The sequence below is a fragment of the Hoplias malabaricus genome, chromosome X1 (genome assembly GCF_029633855.1).
Source record: "Hoplias malabaricus isolate fHopMal1 chromosome X1, fHopMal1.hap1, whole genome shotgun sequence".
Lineage (NCBI taxonomy): Eukaryota > Metazoa > Chordata > Actinopteri > Characiformes > Erythrinidae > Hoplias > Hoplias malabaricus.
In genome coordinates, this window is record NC_089818.1 from 21,088,823 (window position 1) to 21,114,817 (window position 25,995).

At 40.0% G+C, this 25,995-nt stretch overlaps 1 protein-coding gene across 1 annotated transcript; it reads left to right on the plus strand.

Annotated features, from left to right (window-relative positions):
- Positions 1–383: 383 nt before the first annotated feature.
- On the plus strand, positions 384–25,995 carry LOC136675435 (period circadian protein homolog 2-like). The gene is made up of 23 exons (XM_066651985.1): positions 384–523; positions 7,882–8,361; positions 12,086–12,184; positions 12,470–12,627; positions 13,219–13,340; positions 13,434–13,635; positions 15,188–15,239; positions 16,113–16,255; positions 16,478–16,556; positions 16,788–16,894; positions 17,171–17,324; positions 17,734–17,842; positions 17,954–18,094; positions 18,773–18,848; positions 19,145–19,310; positions 19,625–19,752; positions 20,008–20,208; positions 20,524–20,784; positions 21,319–22,220; positions 23,516–23,711; positions 23,835–24,051; positions 24,426–24,576; positions 25,331–25,995. Exons 2-23 carry the CDS (start codon positions 7,973–7,975, stop codon positions 25,448–25,450), a joined length of 4,173 nt encoding a protein of 1,390 aa, XP_066508082.1. The 5' UTR covers positions 384–523; positions 7,882–7,972; the 3' UTR covers positions 25,451–25,995.

Below are 25,995 nucleotides of genomic sequence, written 5' to 3' on the forward strand. Positions count from 1 at the left end.
CGACCGTGCGCTTTTCAATGTGTGAGACCACAGTGACTTACACGCGTTTGTATAACTCGTTTGTATAACACACACTTGCCTGGTCCAACCACTCCGCTCCTCGGCGCCGCTCTGTTCAGCACACGCTGCCCCGTTCACTGATTTGTCCACACGCGCCGCACTCCGTCACTGGCCATGGGGCTCCACGTGAGGCGTAACCGGCCTTATGTAAAGAGACTGGCGGCGCGATTGTCCAATGGCAGCGCGAGTTCCGCCGAGGCCGCGCCTTCCATATGTAAATGAACAGGAAGTAGCAGGGGTTGATTGGACGCGGTGATGATAAGGGGTGGGGCCTGAATTGAGGTCATACTGAACGGCGAAGATTCAGGGCAACAGAGTGAAGACAACACTGAGCTGAAAGCGAGTGCAGTGTGTCAGCCCCAATACCGAGGATAAGAAAGACAGGAATATTATCTCAAACCGTTTCTGGAATCAAAGTATCCACTCGGACACGTTATTCTACACAAGGAAAGGTCCTGCTGAGGTAGGTTTTATGTTCTTTTAATGTAGTTTATACACTCTGAGCTGTTAGTTCAGTTGTTCAACGGTTGTATAACAGCGGAATTCCATTGACGGTTATGTGTGATGTCTGAGGTAAAATATACTCAAAACAGACGTTATTTTAGCAAAGTGAGACCCTCTTCTCCTCAGTCTAACAGCGTAAACCCATTGTGGAAAATGTTGGCTTTATATAAACTCTCAGTAACGTGTTTAACTGCAAGTTTAAAACCGCTCATTGCATAACTGTGTCACGGAGCTGTGGGTCAATGCCGGTCACTGGTCTAGTATTGGACCTGCCCACACTTATGATGGTTTTTTCATAAGATTTGGCTGTTACTGAATTTAGCACTGTGCTGCACAAGCTCTGTTATTAAGAGCAGAAAATAAACACCGAGTGAACAACTAAGAAACTGAGTAATGCTGTTGCCTACGTGACCGTTGAAGACTGAAGCAAGTTCAAGGGAAAGGGGGATTTTTCTCAATATTTATTTAGGAAAGCATGTTATAATTTGTTGTTGAATAAAGTCCTGTATGACATCTGTTATTATACAGCTTATTATATTATTACAATGTAAGATATCTTGTTGTTTTAGTTAATTATAGCCATTAATGTCAAAACAGAAATAAATACTTATCTGAATTCTTCTTCACTGTGCTTGAGGTGGTTAACCCTCACTGTTAAAAAAGTGAGTACCCCGAGGGTTCTTTAGTAAAGTGAAGCTTCTGTTAAGAACCACAAGTTCTATGTGGAACTGTTATCACTAGAATATTGATAAAATTGTTAAACTCAATGGAGTATGTGTTTTGTATGTTTAAAAAAAGCTCTTGGTTTTGTGACAATATCCTGTTTGTTATAGAATGATTAATCGCACGCCAGTCTCAGTGCACAGAACTCATGTTTTGAACAAGAATAATTGCTTTGTTTAAAAAACCCTTAAAGAACCATTTTAAAATAGTGTATGACACGAGCTATTATTAGTCTTTTAAATTCCCAGCATCATATTTAGACTATTATTATTTGTGCTTTACTAAAATATTTAGCAATAAAAAATAGTACTTTCTGATTAGTCTAAGAAGGAAAATGAAAATAAAAAATGCCCTTCGCCCACTGTAATGCATATGTAAGAGCATTAATTATTTATATAATTAACTGTAGTAGTACTTTGTTTACCCAAAGCATATTGCTACAGCCTCCTGATACTGACACACCCCCACGCTAACCTTCCAGACTAAACGAACTCCCCTGAGTCAGGTTTACTACTGAAAACAAGTCAAACTTGTAACTTCTGAAATTTTAATGTATTCATTCCTGGAGGTGGACTTCACTGCAATAGATCACACTATAGATGAAAGTAATACAAGGTTTTATTTTTATATTTGACTGCTATTCAGTAATAATGCAAAAGGCATGTCATCAGTAGCAAGGACTGTTTAATAATATTTTGCGTTAATATAAATGATGGTCAGCTAAAAAATAATAAATAAAATAACTCCTGTCTGTGAGGAGTGTGGTGTGTTCTCCCTGTGTCTGCGTGGGTTTCCTCCGGATGCTCTGGTTTCCTCACACACTCCAAAAACACACATTGGTAGGTGGATTGGCGACTCAAAAGTGTCCGTAGGTGTGAGTGAATGCATGAGTGTGTGTGTTGCCCTGTGAAGGACTGGCGCCCCCTCCAGGGTGTATTCCCACCTTGCGCCCAATGATTCCAGGTAGGCTCTGGACCCACCGTGACCCTGAACTGGATAAGGGTTACAGATAATGAATGAATGAATGATGCATTGTGAATTTCATAAATCATTATCCAAAGTTTAAAATCAGGTCGATTTTATTTACAATCAGATATTAGCAGTGAAGCTACAGATATTCATATGCACTTTAGAGAATGGTGAAATTGTGATCAGTTGAAAAGAAGCAACTTTGCTTTGAACAGAAAACTTGGTAGAACTCTCCTTTAAATAAATAGAATTTGAGTCCTGTTGGGTGATGAGGCATTTTTTTTTACCATTTTGTAGGCATTTCTGTAGGTGTATTGTGTGTATTTGATGACACAATGGTTGTGTGTGTGTGTTTGTGTCTTGACACTTGTGAGCTAGTTATTAAAACTGACCTAGTCCTAGTTGAGGTGCTCCAAATACCTTAATCTGGCATTAATGTACTGAGCACACAAACTGCATGCCCGTGTTTTTGAAATTAATTTAGCATCAATTCACTTTTCTGCCTTCTGTATCTTAATAAATAAATTATATAAATAGTTACTTTAACCACATATAAATCCAGGCTTATTTGATGAGTTGTTCTTAATCTATAGAAGTGTAACAAAGGTTTTAACCTGTTTCCATTTTCATGATCTTTTGGACTATGGTAATATTTTGATAATCTAATGATCTATTTTAAGGCTCATATGTCAATATGTGGTTCATTGCTCCATTGCTTTGAGAGGGTCGACGTGGGTGAATGGTCACTAGATGTTGGTATGGAGGCGTGCTCTGGGAGTAGATTTGGCAGTCTTCGCTGGGTTGGTTGCTGTGTTCTAGCATTCCACAATGCAAGGCGTGGAAAAAAGAAAAAAGAGCAATGACGCACATAGAGACAGGCATGAGATTCATTTCAGTGTTTTGAGACATGAGTTTAGACTAAACACACCCACTTTCCAGCAACATGTCCCATATTCTTACACTCAAATGCTCCACAAGGGGCAGTATTCAGTATTTTGCCCTTGTTTTCGCATGACCTATAAAGAGAGCGGATGTGTTGTATGATCGTTTCACACTTGAATGTATTAATATTAACTTTGATGATGATTTAACCATCTTTGTTTTCAGAGATGATGATGTCGTAATTTGGTTATAGTTGTTAGCATGTTAGCAGCTTATTTATAATAGAGTATAAAACCTGCTGAGAGAATCTCTCCTTAACTATAAGCTAATTACATCATCAGGTCCAGTTTAGAAATGTAACCTCTGGAACTGAGCAGGACAAACGGAGAGGGAAATAGAAAATTTGATTTCATCAGCTCTTTAGATTTCTAGAGTAAGGGTACAATGAAAAGGAGCCTCAGAACAGGAGTTCCTGTTACAGCAGAAGAAGTAATCAGCACCTGATTTAAAGGCTCAGGAGTGTAAGAATACTACATTCCAGAGACAGTTATTCAGAGGCTGTTTACTTGGCTCAGGCTTATTGGAAACTCTTAGAACCAAAATACTACACTAGTCCTTAGAGGTTTGATGAGAGAGGTCTGAGGGAGCGTGTTTGAAATAGATGCCTCTCAGTAGTGGCCATTTTTGTTGTTATAGGTTTGTTGTTGGTAATATGTCCCCAATATCAATTTAATTAAAAAACCCTAATTGACATGATGTTGTAATTCTGCTTTAAAGTTTGGTCCGATTCCTGTTTTAGTGCAGTTTCACTTCACCAATGTGATGGATAAGATGCTTGAGGAAGGAACACTGTCCATGTAACCTCCTTGTGACTGAAGATGTACTCTATGAAATGTTTCATAACCTGTGTGGTCAAGGAGGATTAAATAAACCTCAGTTACAAAAAGAAGCAAATATGTAGTTGTGTAAAAGCTGGACGTAGACAAACAGTCATACAGCAGATATAAAATAACCTGTGGCTGACCTGGTGAGAGGATATATGTATCGCAATGTGTTTGATGTTCCCATCAGCTTTACTGGAGATGCACACATGAGGGTACCACCACAGTGACAGATTTTCTCAGAGTGTACCGATGCAATGTGTTCTCATTGGCAAGAATATGATTTGTATATGGCACATGCTTAAGAACTATGCTTTATGACAACACAAGTTCTTTGGAGTAATGGCCTTTCAGTAAATGAATAATTAGTTGAGTTCAGGACAGTTCAGTTTCTTGTCTGATCTTACATTGAAATTATGCAAGTGCTTATATAAATGCAGGAAGTGGAGTGTATCTGTGTGCTCAGATTATGGCTCCGCTTTCAATTACATAAATGCCAACTTGGTACTTAGTTATAAAACACTCTGCTTGTTTGATTGGCAGGAGTATTAGGTTGATAGTAAACAATGACACATGAAATGAATGACCTTCTGTTGGTTTATTAGTTACTTGATAGTTTAAAACAGCTAGACTTATTGTCCAAACCTTATTGTCCAAATGTTTGTAAGCAAATGCTCACCAAAGATTTCTTCTTCATTTAAAAATAAACCACTCAAGCCTCTGCTCTTTATTAAAGGCCTTGCACTAGATTTCTGAACACTGCTGTGAGAAAGACTGAGATCTGGTCACCTACTTGTAGCTGTGGAGTTAATGAATATCACCATACTCAGTGTTTATCCTGCCGTTGTTCATTGGCATTGCACATACTCAGAAAATCATATTATGATGTCATCAATTATCATAATGATGTAACACTTCCCTAAATGACATTTTAATGTGACCACATTTTAACAGTTTAAATTAGAATGAAAGAAAGAGCTTTGTGACACACGCACAGTGCAAACCTTTATTTGATTTCTTTAAGCAGTTATCGCTTTAAGCAGTTGTTGTGCTGCTTATAAATCTGTTTAGCCGCTTTGTTCCTCCATATTGACCTTCAGTAAGCATTCACTACAGAATTAGCTTGTTGGCTGCTGAAGGTCTAAGGACCCCCATATATTTTTTGAAGGCCACATACAAGGGCACTTTTTTATATCAATCATTTAAACCAATGTTGTGAAGAAATAAACATGCTAAGTCTGTGATTATTTGGGGGGAAATGGAGAGTGGTAGTAATAGTCTTTTCCTATAGGTTCCTTGGGTTCAATTTCTGCCTGGGTCAGTGCTTGTGAAAAGATTTGTGTTTTCTCCCTGTATCTACATGTGTTACCTCTGGGTGCTGGTTTCCTCCCACAGTCACATGTTGGTAGGTGGATTGGTAGGTGGATATGTAAAGGTGTCCATAGGTGTGAGTGATTGTATGATGCCCAGTGATGGGCTGGTTGTGTCCAATGCAGGCTGTGTTCCTGCCAATGATTTCTGGTAGGTTTTGGACCCACCACAACCCTGAACAAGATGTAACGGTTACAAAAGATGAATTAATGTGTAATTATATATAAAATCCATATAATTATCCAATTAATATTTGGTGATTGGGCTTTAATTGAGAGTTTACCATGAGTCCCATGTCTAATCCTAGTTTTTACATTATATCTTTGTTTGTTTGAACATTGCCTCACAACTCCTATCTTTAGTTAACATAGCAGAAATAGCTTTAAAACACTGATGCTACACAGAAATGGAGCTGCCTAAGACTGGCAATTTCATATGGTCTTGTGACACAAGTCACAGAAACATCAAAGCCTCTGATTTGTTGTGGCTAGATGATTACATTATCAGATTATGCTTACCTTAAGCAATAAACAACAGTCATAACATTTGTATCAGAGGAATTATATATGAAATGCAGTTCCTGTAACACACTTCCAGTCTGAGTCATGCCTCTGGTTATTTATCTGTATAAGCAATACTACTTTCAGCACCAGAGCAAGAGTTTATAGTATCTGTGTGTAACGTGAGGTTTTAATGATATTTTTATGAGACTGATTTAACTATGAATTGCTATGGCCTTTGAGGAGTGCAGTTTAAGGATCTTGATGCCACATATGTTTCAGTTGTGTCTTGGTCCTGTAGGTTACTAGGTTACTCTGACTTTTTGCCAGGGACATATTCAGTTCTTCCCTTAATCCCTTGGCATATTCTTTGAACTGCTAAAGCCACAGTGATTTACCCCAAAATAAATTATGTTCTGTTCACACGAACAAGCTCCAGGATGAGTTAGTCATTTATGGTTTCAAGGGCTGTTTCTAAGGGTGTGTAATTGTTGTGTAATTTACTAGAGTCTGGCTGTTTTCCTCTGATCACTGTTTGGTATCCAAGGACAATCAGCAAAACTGGAGCATGTCTGAATCTGCCCCAGAAGTTGAGGCGAACTAAATGGCTATCATGACTTTTGATATGTTTTTTAAAACATACTGACCTTGATTTAAAAGTAAGGTTCTTAGGGCATTATTTATAGCCTATTTACAAAGCTTCATGTGTTCAGAAAAAAGCCTCTGCAAAAGTTTAGACACTTTTGAACATGGTACTCCAGTCCCTTTGTCACACAGTTGGATTTGTAGCTTCCGTTTGCGCTGTCAGCAAGCCTAGTACTGAGCCTCTGCATCTTCACTGAAGGTGTCTTTCCTTAATTTGTCTGAGCTTGGGTCCTGGCCAGGAAACCTTGGTGGATTAAATCTGTTCAGTGCAAAGACCTGGTTATTCTGGTTACTTTGAGATCAGCTAATCCTATCACTAGGCCACTGTAGTAGACTATTAAAGGGAATCAGGTGCAGCCATTGGCAGAAACTCAAAAGTTAAGTTTTAAGGCTTCCTCTTGCATTGCTGACCTATATGTATCCTGTTCATTGCATTAGAATTAGCTGTGAAGGTGTTATTGAGACAGGTAGGTCTTGTTGCTGCATCTTAAATCAGATAATTTTCATGGAAACCCCAAAATTCAGCCGAGCAGACCCCGTCTAAAGCAGCTGTCTTTTAATGTCTATAGTGGGAGAACAGAGCAAGGAGAATTCTTTGAAAAGGCATAGCAGAGTCCCTGGGAGATGAAAAGTGAAATCTGTTTGGCCTACAAGCCAGCAGAACCTGTGGAGCGGCTTCCAACAAAGCCAAAGGGCAGACTACACAGCTGCAGGGACATGACCACAGGGTTGGACACCTTTGAAGACCCAGATGGTGGTCCTTGAGCAGACAGAGCAGAGGCTAGCCTTGAGACCATTGCCAGGAGCTAGGCTAAAACCAGCTAACTTTGATGTTCGATCTCTGCGAGCTTCTGTTTTAAGAAGGGCAACAGACAGACAGTGCCCTTTAAGATCAAGCTTTGAACTTATATACTTAAATCTTTGTAGACAGTTTTTCTCAATATTTTACATCCAACTTAAACAGATTTTGCCAATTTTAAAGATTTTACAGACTTTGATATTGTTGCTGTGTGCAAAATATTTGTTTGATTTATGGGTCATATTCGGTTTTGAAAGCTTGGAATCTCTAGGTGAAACAACACTGTGCTAGCTTAGGTGCACAATAGAGCATTATATAGATTTGGATCTCTTTAGATAGCAATTATTTGACCAAAATTTTCACAATTTGCACGACGTTGTTCATCAGCTAATGCCAATTTATGTCTGCTGTTTCTTTTACACTACAACAATACTATCTTATGGCCCGTGAAGTCTGCTGTATTTTTTTCTCTGTAGTTTGAACTCTTGCTCAGGCCTTTTGTATGTGACTCATGTTTTTGTGTTTGTTTCTTTGTGCTTTCTTAAAGGACATCTGGGATTAATTTGATTTCCTCCCATTACAACCCCATTTGGAAGATGGGGTAATTGTCTCGTCCCTTACAACAGTGCAAGCAATTGATGTCTGAAGACTCCAACTCTAAACCATACCTGTTCTCTTCTCTGGAGGGGCAGGACCAAGCAAACGGCCGTGGTTCCATGGCAACACTTCACCAAATCAGTGGTTTTGCAGAGGGTGGGGAGCTTGGCTTAGCTTCAGAGGGTAGTGACAGTAGCAGTCAGGACCCTCCAGCATCACCCCACAGTGACCGCAAGATGGCACACTCTTTGCATGACGATGTGGAGATGAAGAGCAGTGAGTCCAGCGGAAGCGGGACAGAATCTCACGGCAACGAATCTCACGGCCACGAATCACATGGAAACGAGTCGCATGGCAACGAGTCGACTGGAAGTTCCAATGGCAACAGCAAGGATTCAGCCATTTTAGAATCCTCAGGGAGCAACAAGAGGTAATAACATTATAGCTACTGAGTTTATAAACAGTTAAAACAGTTAAGTTACTTGAGTGTGTAATATACATGTACCTAACATGTATCTACATTTTTTGTAGATTTTGAGTTAATTAAATCATTTGTAAACAGCAACTGTTACATGATGCTTTCATGATGAATGGACCAATAGAATTGCTCCAAAATGACTGGAAAGTCTTTTTACATTGGCTTTCATTGAAAGGACACTGTATGTGCGAAACCCGTTTTTATTTGGATAGCAGTAATTCATGAAAGTGGCAAATGACTTAAACATCCAGGGATGACGTCCTTTAGAAATACTTGTGTACCCTCTTTTAAGTCTTTGTAATCAATTCACGACATGTTTAATCGGGTAGAAAAGGAGCTGGACATTAATTGTAGCCTTGTGGCTATTGGACTGAGGTAATAGTCACCTGCCATGCCACATGACGCACACTCAGCTCAGTCAGAGACAGTGCATTCTCCAAACATGTCAGCAACAGTTGCTGTTTGTCTGTGTTCTCTTCGTCTCCACTTTGTCTTGATGAGTCTTTGGAGAGCTCTAGCTTGGTCCTGCTTTTTGAGACTACCGAAAGGTATAATAATAGATGCTCTTCTTTTTTTTGCTATTTAAAAATGTTTTTTCTATATCTGTCCCATTATAATTGTGAAATTCGGTCTTTACCAGAACTTCAGAGAATAAGAATGCTTGCCCAGTCGTGGTAAATGGGGAAACTCACATTTTGAAGGGATACATACTAGCATGAGAATGCTAACTGCAGGCTATGTTTAATCCTTGTTGATCATTTTAACATCTTACCAAACCAAATTCTCTAATTAGAAACAAATTCACAATTGGTGTCATTGTTTAAATTGATAATTTGTTCAATTAAGGAAATGACTACACTCTGATTCTCTAAGAGAGACTGATTGTGTCTATCAGCAGTGACCCATTATCATTTTATTAAATAAGTTTGTGTATGTTCATTTCTAAAATACACAAGTCAGGAGTAATAAGTGTTGATCAGATGAAAAAAAAAACCCATTGAAATCCTCTTTAATCTCCAATTGACTGATGCCTCCCAGGGTCAGATGGAAAACTTTTCCTGCACACGCAATCTGACATATTTCCATGCCAACGTGCTGTTTGTGTATGAGTACAGGAGCTGGGTGCAGCCTGCTCTTTTCCTCCACAGTCTGTTCTTCATATTCGTGTTTTTGTCTCTGTACAACTGAGGCGTTCTGTTGAGAGTGTAAGAGATCATTTATAAAAATATACAATAGATATATAATTGTGTTAATCCGTTGCACAGCTGTTTAAAAGTGTATGAAAAACCCCAAACTAGCCTTTCCCTCATGTTGAAAGAGAGGCTAGAGAGATGCTGATTGACCATGATGCATAGCACTCAGGGTAATTTCTTTAAGTTGTGTGAAGCATGTGGCAGAGGTCAAAACTTGCTTTTTAGATGTGGTCCTTATTGCTTCCATGACAATGAATTTAGGTACACTACAGGGTATAAGGGTGCTCTAAAACCACCCACTAAAGGACTTCACTAGATGTCTTGGTTTGATATATCCCTTTTAATAAGCTGAAATGTAGATGCTAGTGTCCATCAGGTGTACTGGGTGATAAAGCTATGCTTTTAAAAAGTGAGAATTCTATCTTGACCTCACCTTAATTTCCTAATTTCCAGTGGCTGACAGAGACCCTTTATTTCCAACCTAAAGACTTCATCCTGCTCATTAAAAGGACAATATGCAGACTGTACTTACTTACAGCACTGTCTATTGTACTGAACTTCACTTGTCCTCAGTGAAAACCCTTAATTATCTCCCGGAAGTGATGAGTGTTTAGCCAAAGGAACTCTTAAGTGACACGAAGAAGCTGTAAATGGCAGGTTCTGTGTTCTTGCTTAGGGCCAGTGTTGAGCTACTGTCTGAGAAGTTTTGACCTTTCCTTATCCTTAGTTTGTGAAGACTCTGCACTAAAGTTAGCTCCGATGCAGCAGCAGGACAGAACTTAACAACTTATCTCCAGATTGAATTAGCCTACAACATTAACCTACTGTATCAATAGCATACAGACACACTCCCAGCTGGCTCAAGACAGGTTTAGTTTATATAATTAGCTCACACTAACTACTTAGAGATACTATTTTTGGCTGTGTTTTCTATTCTAAGCTCCTTTGGGAACTATTTATACACACACATGTGGCCTTCGAGGAGCCTAAAATGTCACCTGCACCTGGATAGGGGCTTTCTCTAATGCTTACTGCTCTAATCTGAGAGAGCACCACGATGGCCCAGACACATGCGCACACACACACAGAGAGTTAGCTGTAGTAGTGAAATCCTCTAATACTTCTAAGTGCCAGCTTGTCATATGCTCACAGTCCTGAAGACAGTGGGGATCACCAAGGACAACTTATCTTTAATGTAGCAATGTTATTAAAATTAAGAATAAGCATTTTGAGGCATGGCGCAAGAATAACTGATTAAATATTTAGTTTGATAACTAAATGAGACTGAAACCACACTGTGCAAATATTGCAGTACACAAGTTAACAGTGAACCACTTATGTTCATTTCTTCTGTTTTCATTCCCTTCTTCTCTGCCTGGTAATTTCAGACACATCAAGCAAATGTGTTTCTTTTCCCCTTCCTCTCCACAGTAATAGCAATTCAGGTAGTTATTCAGGACTCATTACTGAAGAAATCATGAAAATGACTGCAGCATAACCTTGTAACGACTCCGGCTGAATAAAAGTTTACTCTGTTATTTTAACTCAGAATTAAAATAAGATAAAAAGGTAACAATTAAAGGAAGTCGATTTCACCCGAGGCACCAAAACCACTTGGCAAAATGTTTATACAGAAAAGGAACCAATGGTTACTCCTTAGTCTGCCAAAAAGATTAAACTAGGCCAGGGACAAACCTTGCAGCAGTACATTGTTCCAAAGCATACAAAGAAATCAACACAAATGGTTATTTAATTACCACAGATTAACCTACACCCCACTGTTTTCTATCATCTAAATTACAGCTGGACAACATCAGTAGACCTAGACCTAGACCTACCCAAAATTATATTCTTACTTTGAAAATGAGCGAGACAAAATGAATGACTGAGTAAAGTAAAGAAGCTGAATAGCTGAAGGGAAGGGAATATGAAGCATTTGTTTTGGTCTGAAATGTTAGTGCAATAGCACAGCATCTAATGTCAGAATGTCAGATATATCACCTTTAAAATTAATGTTTCATACAGGGTTCCTAATGGAGCAGTAGGTTTCTCAGTAGGCCAAGGAGGAAAAAATCATCTTTCTAATAATCAGAACGAAGCTGTAAGATAGCAGTGATTCTTCTATATATGGCCCCCCAAATCTCAGACTTTTGGGCATCAGGGACAACCTACTATTGAGGGAACAGATGGCATAACTTGGATTGAGATGTATTTCTTTTCAGTGGTAAAAAGCAAAGGGTTGGTCTAGTTGCAAGCAGGTTTGTTTCCCAGCGCCCTGAACAGAACTATGAAATGAATTGGCTTTATCATCATCTGGCTTAATAAATAGACATTCCAGGCATATGCGAGTTAATTTGGTTTATATTACATGAAATGAATGATGGGATTTGGTGGTGCAGGTTTTATATTGTGCCAATTTAGAATTATGTTTTTTGCCATAACATAATATATGACACATATTTTGTTTCATGTTTTTCCTGCAGCTCCAATTCCCACAGTCCCTCACCTCCAAGCAGTTCCAATGCCTTCAGTTTGCTGAGCGCTAGTTCTGAACAGGACAACCCCTCCACCAGTGGCTGCAGGTTTGAACACTCATTTTGCCCCTGTACCAATGTTTTTTGAGTGTGTAGCTCTCTCTCTCTCTTATTTATTACAATAATGTATTATATATTATATATTTATTATAACAATAATTGTAAGGTGCACTCATCACAATCTTTGATTTTGAATTTAGAAAATGTACCTTGATATCTTTGTTCCCTGTCATCACTATTAAAGTGCATGCAGTTTTTCTTAATGAGAGTGGCCTGCCTTGTTTTCTAATGAGCTTTTGCACTGACATGTTGTTGTGTTCTGTGCACCTGCAGTAGTGAAGAATCTGCCAAAGCAAAGACACAGAAAGAGCTGATTAAAACACTCAAGGAACTGAAGCGCCATTTGCCGGCAGAGAAGAGGAACAAGGGCAGCAAATCAACAACACTGAACACCCTGAAATATGCTCTGCGCTGCGTAAAACAGGTTGAAGGTAAGTCGCACGCTTCAACCTTGAGCTTTTTCACTCCATGGATATGGCTAGCTTCACTTCAGACAGATTAAATACAGCTTGCTTATCCTTGATTTGAAAGCTGCATTGTTCTGTACCTTGGCATTGTACTTCAGGCACATGACCACTATTAGGAATCTTGGCACGTTCAAGCTTCTTAACAAAACATATACAAATAATATCAAATTATGGAACCCATGAGGCTTGACATCATAACTCTGAATCGTTATCTCTTACAGCCATGGTCCACATATCACAACAATATGCAGGAACTAATCTATCCAACCACAACATGCTCATGTGACAAATCTGATAAGGCATCACTGAGTAATCCAATACATAAAAAACACTACAGTATTAAATTACATTAGATTCAAAACTAAGGACAATTACAAACTTTCAAACATGATCCGCACATGAGAATAATCAGCAGGAACTCAACCCAAAAACAAATCACCCACAAACACACCGTTGCCTATAAACAGGTAATGTCTGTCAGCATGATGTCATTATTTTAAGCAGGGAGCTTTAACTAGTTCAAATTGTGATTAATTCTGTCACTTTATGTTTTAGCTAATGAGGAATATTACCAGCTGCTGATGATCAATGACAGCCAGCCATCTGGCCTAGATGTATCTTCATATACGATAGAAGAGATCGACAGCATCACTTCAGAGTATACTCTCAAGAACACAGTGAGTTCACAGTGTACCCTATTGCTGTTTTCATCCGTTCTGAATTCCTCAACTCCAGGAGTGTTACTGACCCCTAACTCTGGCTGTGTGTAGGATATCTTTGCTGTGGCCGTGTCCCTGATCACAGGAAAGATTGTTTACATCTCAGATCAGGCAGCGTCAATCCTCAACTGCAAGCGAGATGTGTTCAAGAACGCCAAGTTTGTGGAGTTCCTCACACCACAGGATGTCAGTGTGTTCTACAGCTTCACCACTCCCTACAGACTGCCCTCCTGGAGCATGTGCACCGGCGCAGGTACCATCCACAACACACACCCCCACATAATACACATTACCATATAACACTCGGATAATGAACTGACTCCAAGATGTGATCCAAATATATTCTCACAATAGAATTATTTTGAGCCTTAAAACATCTTACCTTTGTGTACTCCACTGACACTTTTTCCCTAAAAGTCTTAAAATACTCATATTTCTGACTGTCCTTCCACTGTCGAGGCAATTAAATTGTGGTTCTGAAAGGAAGTGTAGCTCTCAAGAAGCTGATAAGCATAAATAAAGACATAATATTGACAAAAGGGGCGGCACGGTGGCAGGTAGCTCCAGGGGCTTGTGGGCTCCTGGAGGTTGTGGGTTCAATTCCCGCTCCGGGTGACTGTCTGTGAGGAGTTGTTGTGTTCTCCCTGTGTCTGTGTGGGTTTCCTCCGGGTGCTCTGGTTTCCTCCCACAGTCCAAAAAACACATGTTGGTTGGTGGATTGGCGACTCAAAAGTGTGAGTGTGTGTGTGTTGCCCTGTGAAGGACTGGCGCCCCCTCCAGGGTGTATTCCTGCCTTGCGCCCAATGATTCCAGGTAGGCTCTGGACCCACCGTGACCCTTAACTGGATAAGGGTTACAGATAATGAATGAATGAATGAATCAATATTGACAAAAGGCAGACATATTAAATGATATTTTAAGATGTTCATTTACTTGTTAATTGCCTCTTTGACATAAAATGAAATGAATAAAATGATGGTCTCTGACTTTTGCCCAGTACTGTATACATCTGCAGTCATACATGTGGGTATCTGTGATTGATTCATATATTTGAAATGCTCACAGGGCATGATATATATATAAAATAATGTACATAAAAATGCACAGATGCTCATTCACAAAACCCATGCCAAATACAACCTCACAAGCGCTTCACACATCAGCCCACATTAGTGTTGATTCATTCTCTGGGATTTCCAATTCCCACTGCACATGAGTGCGTCATTCCCACACAGTTCTCTCACTTCCAAAGCCAACTATTGCTTCAATTGCTGGAGTGAAGTCATTTTTAGAACACACAGACATGCAGAGCCAAAAATGTACTTGGTTCCGGAACCGGATTTGTTTAATGTTCTAAATGTCTGTGTGTGTGTGTGAAAGAGATATTTATCTCAGATTTAAGTTTCCTATAAAAAAGGGTCGACTTATTTTCTCTTAATCCACAAAATATTCATTTTAATCTGGTGTTTCCAAATATTGCCTGTAACTGTAGGCAGGGATGGAAAAGTCATATTTTCCATGGAAAAATACAGCTACAGCAATCATTTAAGACCTATATGCACTCGTGAATTTACATTGCTTCCCCTTTAACTTATTCATTAAATAAGGTACAGCAAGGGTACATTATATATTCATTTTATTCTGTCTGCTCCGTCCCTGGGTTGTTGGGTCTGTTAACTGGCCTCAGACAGCTGTGACCAGAATAAACTCTCTATAGTGACCAGATCTCCCTTTTGAATAGGGTTGGCTCATGTTTTCTACTCCCTGTTGAATTAACAACTTGTTTCTTTCTTTTCCGCATTAAGAATCCTCCCCTTCTGACTGCATGCAGGAGAAGTCCTTCTTTTGCCGTATCAGGTGAGTGTTCATTATATGTATGTATACATACAGTGCATGTCAAAGTTTGTAAACACTTTCACATCTAAAATTTTTACAATATTAAAGGTCTTAAAATTGAGCTCAGAAAAGACTGTACACTAAATGGGGGAACACTGCTGTGAGGGTTTAATTGCATTCAGCCACAAGAGTGTTAGATAGTGAGGTCATGTCATAATTGTGGATAATAATTCAAGATCTAGAAACTCCACACCTAATCATTCTGTTGACAATGGGACACAAGGTGTGTATTTGTCAGTGCACCTTAAAGTAGACAATATGGTGTCTGAATACCTTTGGACATGCAGCGTGGAGTACACGTATGCGTGAATGTTTAGTGTAATTAGTTTAGAAGTATTTTGAGTAAAACATAATACTAAAATCCTAATGTGCCCATCATTGTTATGGACACGGTGCCGTGTCTCTACACTGCCCCCCAGAGGTGATGTACTGACAAAATTAAGTTGCAATGATTAGAACTGTTCCAAATTAGAATAGTTACAATAGGGGCTTGACTCAGTACATTTTTATATAAATAAGATGAGTGCTTGAAAATGCATATACTTTTTTCCTCTAAATGTTTGACACTTTTCTGGACCAACTACTATTACAAACACATTTTGAAATACCTTTGGTGTTGTAATGATTTGCAGATGAGCACTAACATCACAACAAGGGGATAAAATGTAATGGATAGGTCCAATATTGAGCTCTTCTCTGGAGCAGTTTATTTAATGAGTTACCAAATAAAAGAAACGTGCTTGTACATGAAAAATATTTTGTAAAGCTGGATGACCCCAAATATTCAGTGTGTGTGTGTCTGTATTTCTAACCCTCCTGTGTTCTCTGTGTCAGTGGTGGTAAAGAGTGTGAGGGAGATTTGCAGTATTACCCATTCCGGATGACACCCTACCTCATGAAGGTGCAGGATATGGAACACACTGAGGATCAGTTCTGCTGCCTCCTGCTGGCTGAAAGAGTGCACTCAGGATATGAAGGTCAGTAAACATGTCTGAAATCTCATTTACATTTATGTTTTCACGTTTACATTTTTACATTCAAAATTTCAAACCTGCATAATCAACCAATAAACACCACCAGATTCCAGTCAACCTTTACTTACAGCAAGCGCTCCACTTAAATTAAAATATTTGCCCAAAGACTGCAAATGGTATGTGTTACTGTGACCAGAATTAACATCTAGTTGTTTCATTTTTCAGCTCCAAGAATCCCCACTGACAAACGCATCTTCACCACCACACACACTCCCAACTGTGTGTTTCAGGATGTTGATGAGAGGTGAGAGCTTTTGATTTGATATTTTGTTTATCCAGCTCCCCTGCTTCAGAAATTAAGGAATGTAAATGTGTTTTTCTGTGTGTGTTATCGGTATCATCAGTACTCTTAAAAATGTAGTAAACTCCACAGTAACAAGTAGTTGATTTGAAATTATAGCATTTACATTATGATGTTGTAGCATCATTCTGGAAGTAATTATGTCTTCAAAATGAACTTTTGTCTCCCTCTAAGGGCTGTCCCGTTGCTAGGATACTTGCCGCAGGATCTTATTGGCACTCCAGTGCTTCTACATCTGCATCCAAATGATCGACAAATCATGCTCGGGATTCACAAGAAGAGTGAGTGTTCATCTTCTCCATGTGTTAATATTGTTATTAATAATAATCAAACACCTAAAATTAAGTGCTAACTTATTACAATATTCTAGCACCTTTCATTTTAGTTACAAAAGCTTTTTATGACTTAAAAATGGATAAAATGTAAAAGAGGCTCGAGTATCAACTAAAAATGTGCTGCCATCCATTGGGAAGCTGCTACTTTACTTTTACCAAAGTGTCCATAAGCACTTTGCTGTTTTGCATCTAGCCTTCATTAGCTTTTTCTTGCTTCTGCAGTCCTGCAGTACGCTGGACAGCCATTTGACCACTCCTCCATCCGGTTCTGTACACGGAACGGCGAGTACGTCACCATAGACACCAGCTGGTCCAGCTTTGTCAACCCCTGGAGCCGCAAAGTGTCCTTCGTCATTGGACGACACAAAGTTCGCATGTACGTGTGTGATCTGTTAGATGAATCAGATGTGTCCTCTGATTTTTTTGGCCTAATTAATCCTTCATCCAGTGGTAGATGTGTAATTCAGTTTGTTACATGGCCTTAGGTTATTTTGGCTTTCTGAAATATCTGTTACATGGCAAAACCAATGTAGAAGATACTTATATCTACAGGTTGACTATCTTTATAATAACATTTCTGTTCATCTCTGCAGTGCTTTGGTTTGGTTAGATGTATTCTGGTCTTTAGTTTTCTCAGAATATATAATGAATAATTAATAAATTGCCATTGTTCCTTTGTTTGAAGATAACTGGGCAGTGATTTTTTTAGGGCTGAGAATAGCTTTCTAACTTGTTTAATCAATGTGTTGATTGGTGGGACGTATTGTGTTTCTTTAATCTCTCAGGGGTCCAGTGAATGAGGATGTGTTTGCAGCACCAGCGACAGCAGATGGCAAAATAATGGACTCAGACATCCAGGAAATCACTGAGCAGATTCATCGGCTCCTCCTACAGGTCAGTTAACACAGAAAGATGATGCACCGTTATGAAGACTAGAGACTAGAGACACTTTACGTTGAAAAATGTCAGAAACTAACACCATTATCTGTATTTCCTTGTTTGTAGCCAGTACATAATAATGGCTCGAGTGGCTATGGAAGTTTGGGCAGTAACGATCACCTGATGAGCATGGCCTCGTCCAGTGAGAGCAATGCTAATGGAACACGTCCACGAGCAGAGGATGAGGAGGGCAGCAGAGCCAAACCTGTGAGTCACATGAGCACCGCCGGATACACATCTGTAACACAACTTAATAATAAAATAATAATTTTTTTTCTTGATTTAGTTTATATTTATTTTATTCATTTACTTTATTCAAGTCTTTAGCTCTTACACATACTCACAAAATACGCACCTTTGTTCCATCGTTGTTCCTGTAAATGTGTCAGCATGCCGTGGTGATGACCAGTCCTATCCCACAAATTTGAAACCATGAAAATAAGCTCAAAATAGAAATAAAACACAGCAATTTGTTGTATCCTTTTTAGTTTCCATCCATCCATTATCTGTAACCGCTTATCCAATTGAGGGTGGGTCCAGAGCCTACCTGGAATCATTGGGCGCAAGGCGGGAATACATCCAGGAGGGGGCGCCAGTCCTTCACAGGGCCCTATTTAGTTTTTGTTTCTAAATGAACCGAAATCTACAGCAGTTATTTATATTGTATATTGATTGTAATGATTTTTGTTTCTTGTTTTTAAATTATAAACATGGATACATTTTTTACTTTTGATATAATCATTGGAAATGTATAATTTTATGTTGAAATTAGCCGTGTCCTGGGTGTGTTCCTGCCTTATGTCTGATAATACCAGGTTGGCTACAGAATGAATGAATGAATGAATGTTGGTAAATAATCACAATGTGTTTTGTGTCTTTCCACAGAGAACATTTCAAGAGATCTGTAAAGGTGTTCATATGCAGAAAAACCAGGAGCAGCAGTCCAAAAAGAACTCAGGCAGTAAGTACAAATGTAATCCCCTGTACAAACTGGTTTCTGCGGCAGAGCACAGTATTAAATCTGCAAATGTAAATGATTTAATGCTGGCATTTATTTACATTCAGCAATAACACTGTTTTTACTCTGGAGGTTTGATTATTTTCCATAGGTACCAACATGTTTATGTGAGAGGGAAATTTAGTTTGGGCAGGTTATCGTGCACTTTTAAGCAGCTGCTTGTGAATGTGTGTAGGAGTGAGAATACATGAGTGGGATTATAGCCCAGAGTGTGAATACATCTCTCTTTACTTTAGCAGAGGTACTGCAGAAGAGTCCAGCGGTTCGGCCCAAAGACTCAGCGTACCCAGTCAACTGGAGGGAGAGTGTGGACGAGCAGCAGACCAGTGTACAGGAGGAGCTCCCTTTTAAAGACCAGACTGTCTACTCCTACCAGCAGATCAGCTGTCTGGACAGCGTCATCAGGTACAACATGCGCTAAACTATACAAATACATCTGTATGATTTACCTATACAGCAAGGTTTTCATTGATTTTCTCCAAAGTGAACTGAGCGAGTATCTGGCTAGGGGTCCAAGAGGATGACCTTCCACCACTTTACAAGATTCTAGCTGATCTAACTCCTCCAAGCATGTTAAGCTATTCTAAAGAATTGCACTGGTGGCAGTTTGAAACCATGTGGTGACCACTTCATGTGAAGATACATGTTCTAACCTTTAGCTTCAAAGACAGGAAGAGTCACAACTTTGATTTTTTTTTTTTTTGCTTTTGCTCTTGTAGGTATCTAGAGAGCTGCAATGTGCCCATCACAGTGAAAAGGAAGTGTCAGTCGTCCTCCAACACCACTTCCTCTAACTCAGACGAGGACAAGCAGAAGGCTGCTGAAAACTCAATGCAGGTGGCTGAAGGTAAAAAAAATACATACCAAGATGTAAACACAACTTTCAGGTAAAATAGGTCTGTTGGTTCAGGTGTTTTTAGTGTAAAAAAATCAAGTAATTACTGCTCTCCTGTAAACAATCTGAGACTGTAATCTTGTGGGGCTCGAAATAAACATTATGTAAGTGATAATCATGAGCAGTTCTGATAGCATTACAAAATGCATTTAATACATTTGATACATTTTTATAGATTTATTCTACTTCTCTTGGACTGACTTTCAGATTCTGGGCACTTGAAGCCTCAAACAGGCCTGTCCTCTCTGGATGTAACGAAAAAGCCGTCCAACTCAGGGGTGGTGAGCAGTTCACTGACGCCTCTGGCTCTGCCCAGTAAAGCTGAAAGTGTGGTATCCATCACCAGCCAGTGCAGTTACAGCAGCACCATTGTACATGTGGGGGACAAGAAACTCCAACCAGAGTCAGGTAGCCTGATCATTAAGCCTTATTAGCTTATCTACAATAGGAAAGCCAGAGATACGTGGACAGTTTAACCAAATTACACTGAAAGAACCAGCAGATTGTAGCTTTTAACCTGATAAAGGACCTTATAAAATAATGTGTGAAGGAAATTAGTCTAACTATGGTTTTTTATGGTTTTAGATATTATCGCATGTCCTTTATTCACTTAACAGCCATATATTTAAGCTCTGTGCGTACCATGTTCTATCATCTCATTCTCTAAACACACAAAACATCCCTTGATGTCGTATGAACATGGTCCTATTTTTCTGCACACAGAGATAATTGAGGACGGCCCAAGTGTTGGAGAGACAGCAGACGGTCCTACTGCAGCCGTGCCCCCTGCTGCAGTGTCTCCTCCAAGCCAGGAGCGAGAGGCCTATAAGAAACTGGGTCTAACCAAGCAGGTGCTGGCAGCCCACACTCAGAAAGAGGAGCAGGCCTTCCTGAACCGCTTCAGAGAGTTGAGGGGAGTTCATGCCTTCAAAGCAGACTGCTCCCTCTACCTGGAGAGGCAGAAAGGACACGTTACATCTGATGGTATGTAAAACGACTTCGCGGTGAGGACAGTTCAGTCAAATGTTCAAGTTTAACTTCAGAGTTCAACTTTATGAAATTCCTGTTCACAAAAGCAGTTTTTACCAAAAGTCATGAATTGCTTGAATTAAATGTCAGTGTATCAGTGAAGACCAAATAAGTCCATTGCCAGCCCACGTAGCAGTGAAAGAGTAGGAGTGGGTGAAGTGCAAGCCTGGCAACGTAAGCGCTGACTCAACCACAAACGGAATTGCATGTTGGCTGTTAGATGTTAGCTTGCCAGAATATAATTTCCCAAGACAGATAATGAGTAAAGAAAGACTATTAAGATTCATTCTGATTTAACTTTGTAGCGTACCACATTTTTGCCCTAAAGTGTACAATGAGTAGATAGTTTCCAATAAAACTGGAAACCATGGCATTGGTTACAAAAAAAAAGAAAGTATAAAAAAGGATATTTTATTTTGCAGTTACCCCCATATGTAACACTAAGAAAGTTCTGTCTGTTTCCCCTCACAACCCTCCTTCTCTCTACAGCTGGACCGCCTCGTGTAGGAAAGCAAGCGGGGGTCACAGAACCCTCTGCTCGAAGAGGGGCCCGCAACAAAAAGACAAAGTCCAAGAGAGTCAAACAAAACGAGTCGTCAGACAGCACTGTCTCACAAAGGAAACAGCTGTCTAGACAAGAGCTACAGGGCCTGAACCAAACTTCATGGTCTCCTTCAGAAACCTCACAGTCCACTTACCCCATCGCCTACCCAGCTGTGATGCCTGCATACCCACTCCAGGTTTACCCAGGGGCCAACACGATGGCCCCCAGGGTGGATGCCACACTTTCAGGATTTGGCGGCAGCCAGGACCCTCGCTGCTCCATGCAACCCATCCAGCCCCCATTTTCAGCCCCTCTAGTGACGCCCATGGTGGCACTGGTGCTGCCAAATTATATGTTCCCACAGTTAGGGGGTGCCCCACGGCAGCCTTTTTACCCCGAGCAGGGGACTTTCACTGCCCAGCCATCATTTCCCCCACAGACTGTTTGCCCTCCACAAGCACCATTCCAGCCTCAGACCTCATTCCCTTTACAGACTCAGTTCACTACACAAAATCCCTTCACCCAACCCACACCTTTCTCCACTCAGCCCTTCCCCTTCACACTCACGGAGACCCCACCAAAGCCCTCAGAGCCAGAACTGAGGGAGGGACAGTCACGGTGCTCCACTCCTCAATCTATGGGCGGACGGGATCAATCATCTCCACCGCTTTTTCAGTCTCGGTGTAGTTCACCTCTGCAACTCAACCTGCTTCAACTGGAGGAAACTCAGCGGTCAGTGGAGAGACAGGACAGCTCAGCGCCCTCTTCTGGAGTCCAGGGGAACTGTGCGAGTGCTGTGGAGAAAGGAGGGAATACAGGCACTCAGAGCAAGAATGACAAAAAACAGGTATTATTTCCCAAACTTTTCTGTGTGTCTTTGGCTTAAATCCACATGGCTCCCTATTAGACTGCTGCAGAATACAGTTCCATGTCTTCTTTTTATTAATTTGCAGTTATGTCCCTGAAAATTTAAAGAAGACATTAGATAATCCACCTGCAACCAGAAGGGGAATGTCAAAGGAAGGGAAATATTATGGCTGTTGTGATTAGTAATGAAGGAGGGTCTAGGCAACTTGTTTAAAACTGTATAATGCACGATGCAGGGAGTAGGGAGCCATTGAGATTGAACCTGTTTCGCTTTCCTTTCTTGTTTTCAATCTGTCTCCAATCTTTTCTCATTCGCACTTCTTCCCACCTGTAATCACGCAGCCTCGCCACCAGATGGCAGTGTTCTCCCAAGCTTAATCAGAAAAACGTCATTAGCATGAAAAAAAAGCAGCCTTTACAGGCTTTTCCCTTTTGTTAAATACTGCATTTGGGACACTATTGAATACAAATGTCATTATATGGGCACATCTTAAATGTGTAATGAGAACCAAAGTGAAATGAGAAACTGTTGTAAAACCATTGAAAATGGGTTGAGTCTTTCAGTAAAAATTCTAAAATGTAGTCAAATGCTAACCCCTGTGTCCCTTACACCTTTTAGCTGTCAGTCTTTTCAACTGGTCCAGTAGGGGCCTATCACGGGCAGGGGATTCCTTTGGTCCCACCCCAACAATGGCCCCAGTTGTCCTGGGTCCGAGAGAATGATGGAGAGGTTTTTTCATGGGACAAAGTTATCTCTAAACTCAGGTGTCCCAGCGAAGAGGTAGGCCCATCATGTGACAGACTCCTCCCTTACTGCTCCTCTCCTACTTCTGATTTTGTTGCCATCTTTTAAGAGCAAAGCAACTGTTTACCTTTGGTTTGCTTTGTAATATTTTAAAAAAGGTTTTTTTCATGTGGTGATTTTGTATCAAACCTATGACCTATGACCTATGACCTGGACTGTGTGTCATGGGTTTTGAACAACTTTTTTTATCTGAAGTGATACTTCAGCTCATTTCTTTTTTTCACCTTTCATTAGAATTGAAGGCTGCCACAGTATAATAAATCTATATTGTTACACTTCAGTGTCATTTCCATAATATGGCACCTGATATATGGCAAAAGACTGCATGCAGACCCTCACACTTATACAAGATGTTTGAGTGCGTGCAATAAGTAGCGATGCACTGATAAATGAATGCTGGACCAATGTCTGTATCCATTATAATTTATTAATTTATTAATCCTAATTTCTACTCTGTGTTTTTATTTCAGAATGACACTTCCACAGGTGATGGTTACCACTGTGATGCTCTCTCATCGTCTAGTGACCTGCTGGACATTCTCCTGCTGGAGGACTCTCGCTCTGGGACAGGTTCTGCCACATCAGGCTCCATGGGCTCTGGTTCTAACGGCTTTGGAAATTCTGCTTGCGGGACTTCTGCCAGCGGTGGATCTGCCAGTGGAACAGGTGTGTACCAGCTGTTTGGATTCTGTAATCCTGCATGTTTTTGCATTGTTTTTGCTTCATCAGTTCAGTCAATCAGGCAATTTACTGCAAAGTAGCATAACTATTTCTTTGTCTCTTTCTCAGGGAGCAGCCACACCAGTAATAACAGCAGCAACTATTTCGGCAGTGTGGACTCTTCACAGAAGTCTCATAAAGCTAAGGGGTCGGACGGTGGCGTTCCAGCGCCCATGGAGGTGGAGGAAAGTGAGAGCCTTATGAAGTATGTACTACAGGATCCTCTGTGGCTCCTCACAGCCGATGTAGACGAGTCTGTTATGATGACGTACCAGCTGCCTTCTCGGTGAGTGGGAGGAGAGAGGAGAAAACATGCCCCACCCTCGAATCTAGCATAAAAACCAGCTCGTTTTTTTTCTCCTCATATTTTAGTATTAAAAGCAAGCGTTTACAGTTGTTTCACTGTTTTGTCCAAAAGGGAGAACCAGGTTGCTTTTCGTAGGACTGTTAGAAAAAATATAACATGTATGCCAAAATAAAATCAGTCCATGTTTAATTGTGTAAAAAAAGCACTTTGTTTGACATCTGATTTGTGTGGAAATCTGTGTTTGTGTGTTTCATGAAACATTTTTCAGTCTGTCCACTGATGTATCTATTTGAGCTTGTGTGTGAATGAATGTGTTTTTGAAAATATCCGTAACGAAACCTGTGTCTCTTCAGTGATATCCAGCGAGTGCTGCGGGAGGATCGTGAGAAGCTGAGGCACATGCAGAAGAGTCAGCCACGGTTCTCTGAGGAGCAGAAAAGAGAACTGGCTGAGGTACATCCCTGGATGAGAAGAGGAGGGCTGCCTAAAGCCATTGACGTCAAGGTGAGAATCCAAAAAGCTTACAATCAAATGGACATTTTACGTTAAACCCAGATACTCATAGCCAAAACATCACACAGGCTAACAACGAGAAGAACATGTTTGTTTACGTCAGTAGCCTGTGTGCTTTTTAACATGTGGAAAGATGATGTAAAATTAGCTTTTATATATATATATCTGTTAAAATAGAGATGATGGCATTTCTAATCACTAGTTACAAATGATGAATGACACTCTTTATGGTCAAATCAGGCACTGAGTTTACTTCTGAGAAAACCTATGCTCATACCTTTAAAAAGTGTATTTTGAAAATAGTTTATATTTCAGATGTCCTTATGGATTTCTATTTACACGTAACAGCACGTTCAGTACATTTCTGGCAGAACTGAGGTTTGAATGATGCACAGAATGATGTACAGCCAATCAGAATTAATTTACATAATCCATCTTAAAGGCACAGTAACTGTTTAAATACGGTTGGAAAATGATCACATAAATATTAATAATGGCTTTCTCTGTGTGTGGCTGTGTTTAAAAATACGAATTTCATCTCATTGTAGAATCATCTGGACCCATATAAAAGTGTCTTATTGTTTTGGAGTTTTCAGCAAAGTATTTAAAAACTGTACATTTGTAGCGGCTAACATAGGACTGACTTTGATATTAGTTTACAGTAAGGACTTGTCTAAGCACTTATTAATGTATGCATTTTGTGTGTGTGTGTGTGTGTGTGTGTGGATGGGTGGCTGTTGTACAGGCATGTGTTGGCTGTGAGGGATTAACAGAGATACTGACTGAAGAAGAACTGCCAGACCTGCACATGGGAGAGTCTGAGCCTAGTGATGTCACTGTACCCCCTTCACACCAGGAACAATGAAAAACTGATGTACACACACACACACACACACACGTTTTCATGACTGTAATGTTTCAGCGTTGGGGGTTAATTTCTGTACAGTGGACATTAGCTTTTAAAAGGCATGTGCACATTTATTAAGCTAATCAATGTCCTTCTGATAAAATCTTAATCGGTGTCTGATGTACATTACCCCTCAGTTTTTGTCACTATAGCAACTGTGAAAAGTATTTTTGTATATTGTCTGCTGTTATTTTTATGAGCTTCAGTTGTTTTTTCTTTTTCAAATGGATGTTCAGGACATTGACAGATGTCCTCTTTCATGTGCCACATTGCATTGTACAACTGCGGTTTACACATTTTCTGTACTTCTCCAGAAATAAATGGAGATGTGTACCTCGTGTGAAAAGAGGTTCAATGGGGGATCCTCCTGGAAACAGTAACAATATAATAGTGTATAGTTTTTTATATAATATATCTGGAGAAATACATAATATATATGCGATGGACCACATTTTGGCATCCCCATTGAGGTGAAGCAGATTTGAATCAAAAAATGTATTCAA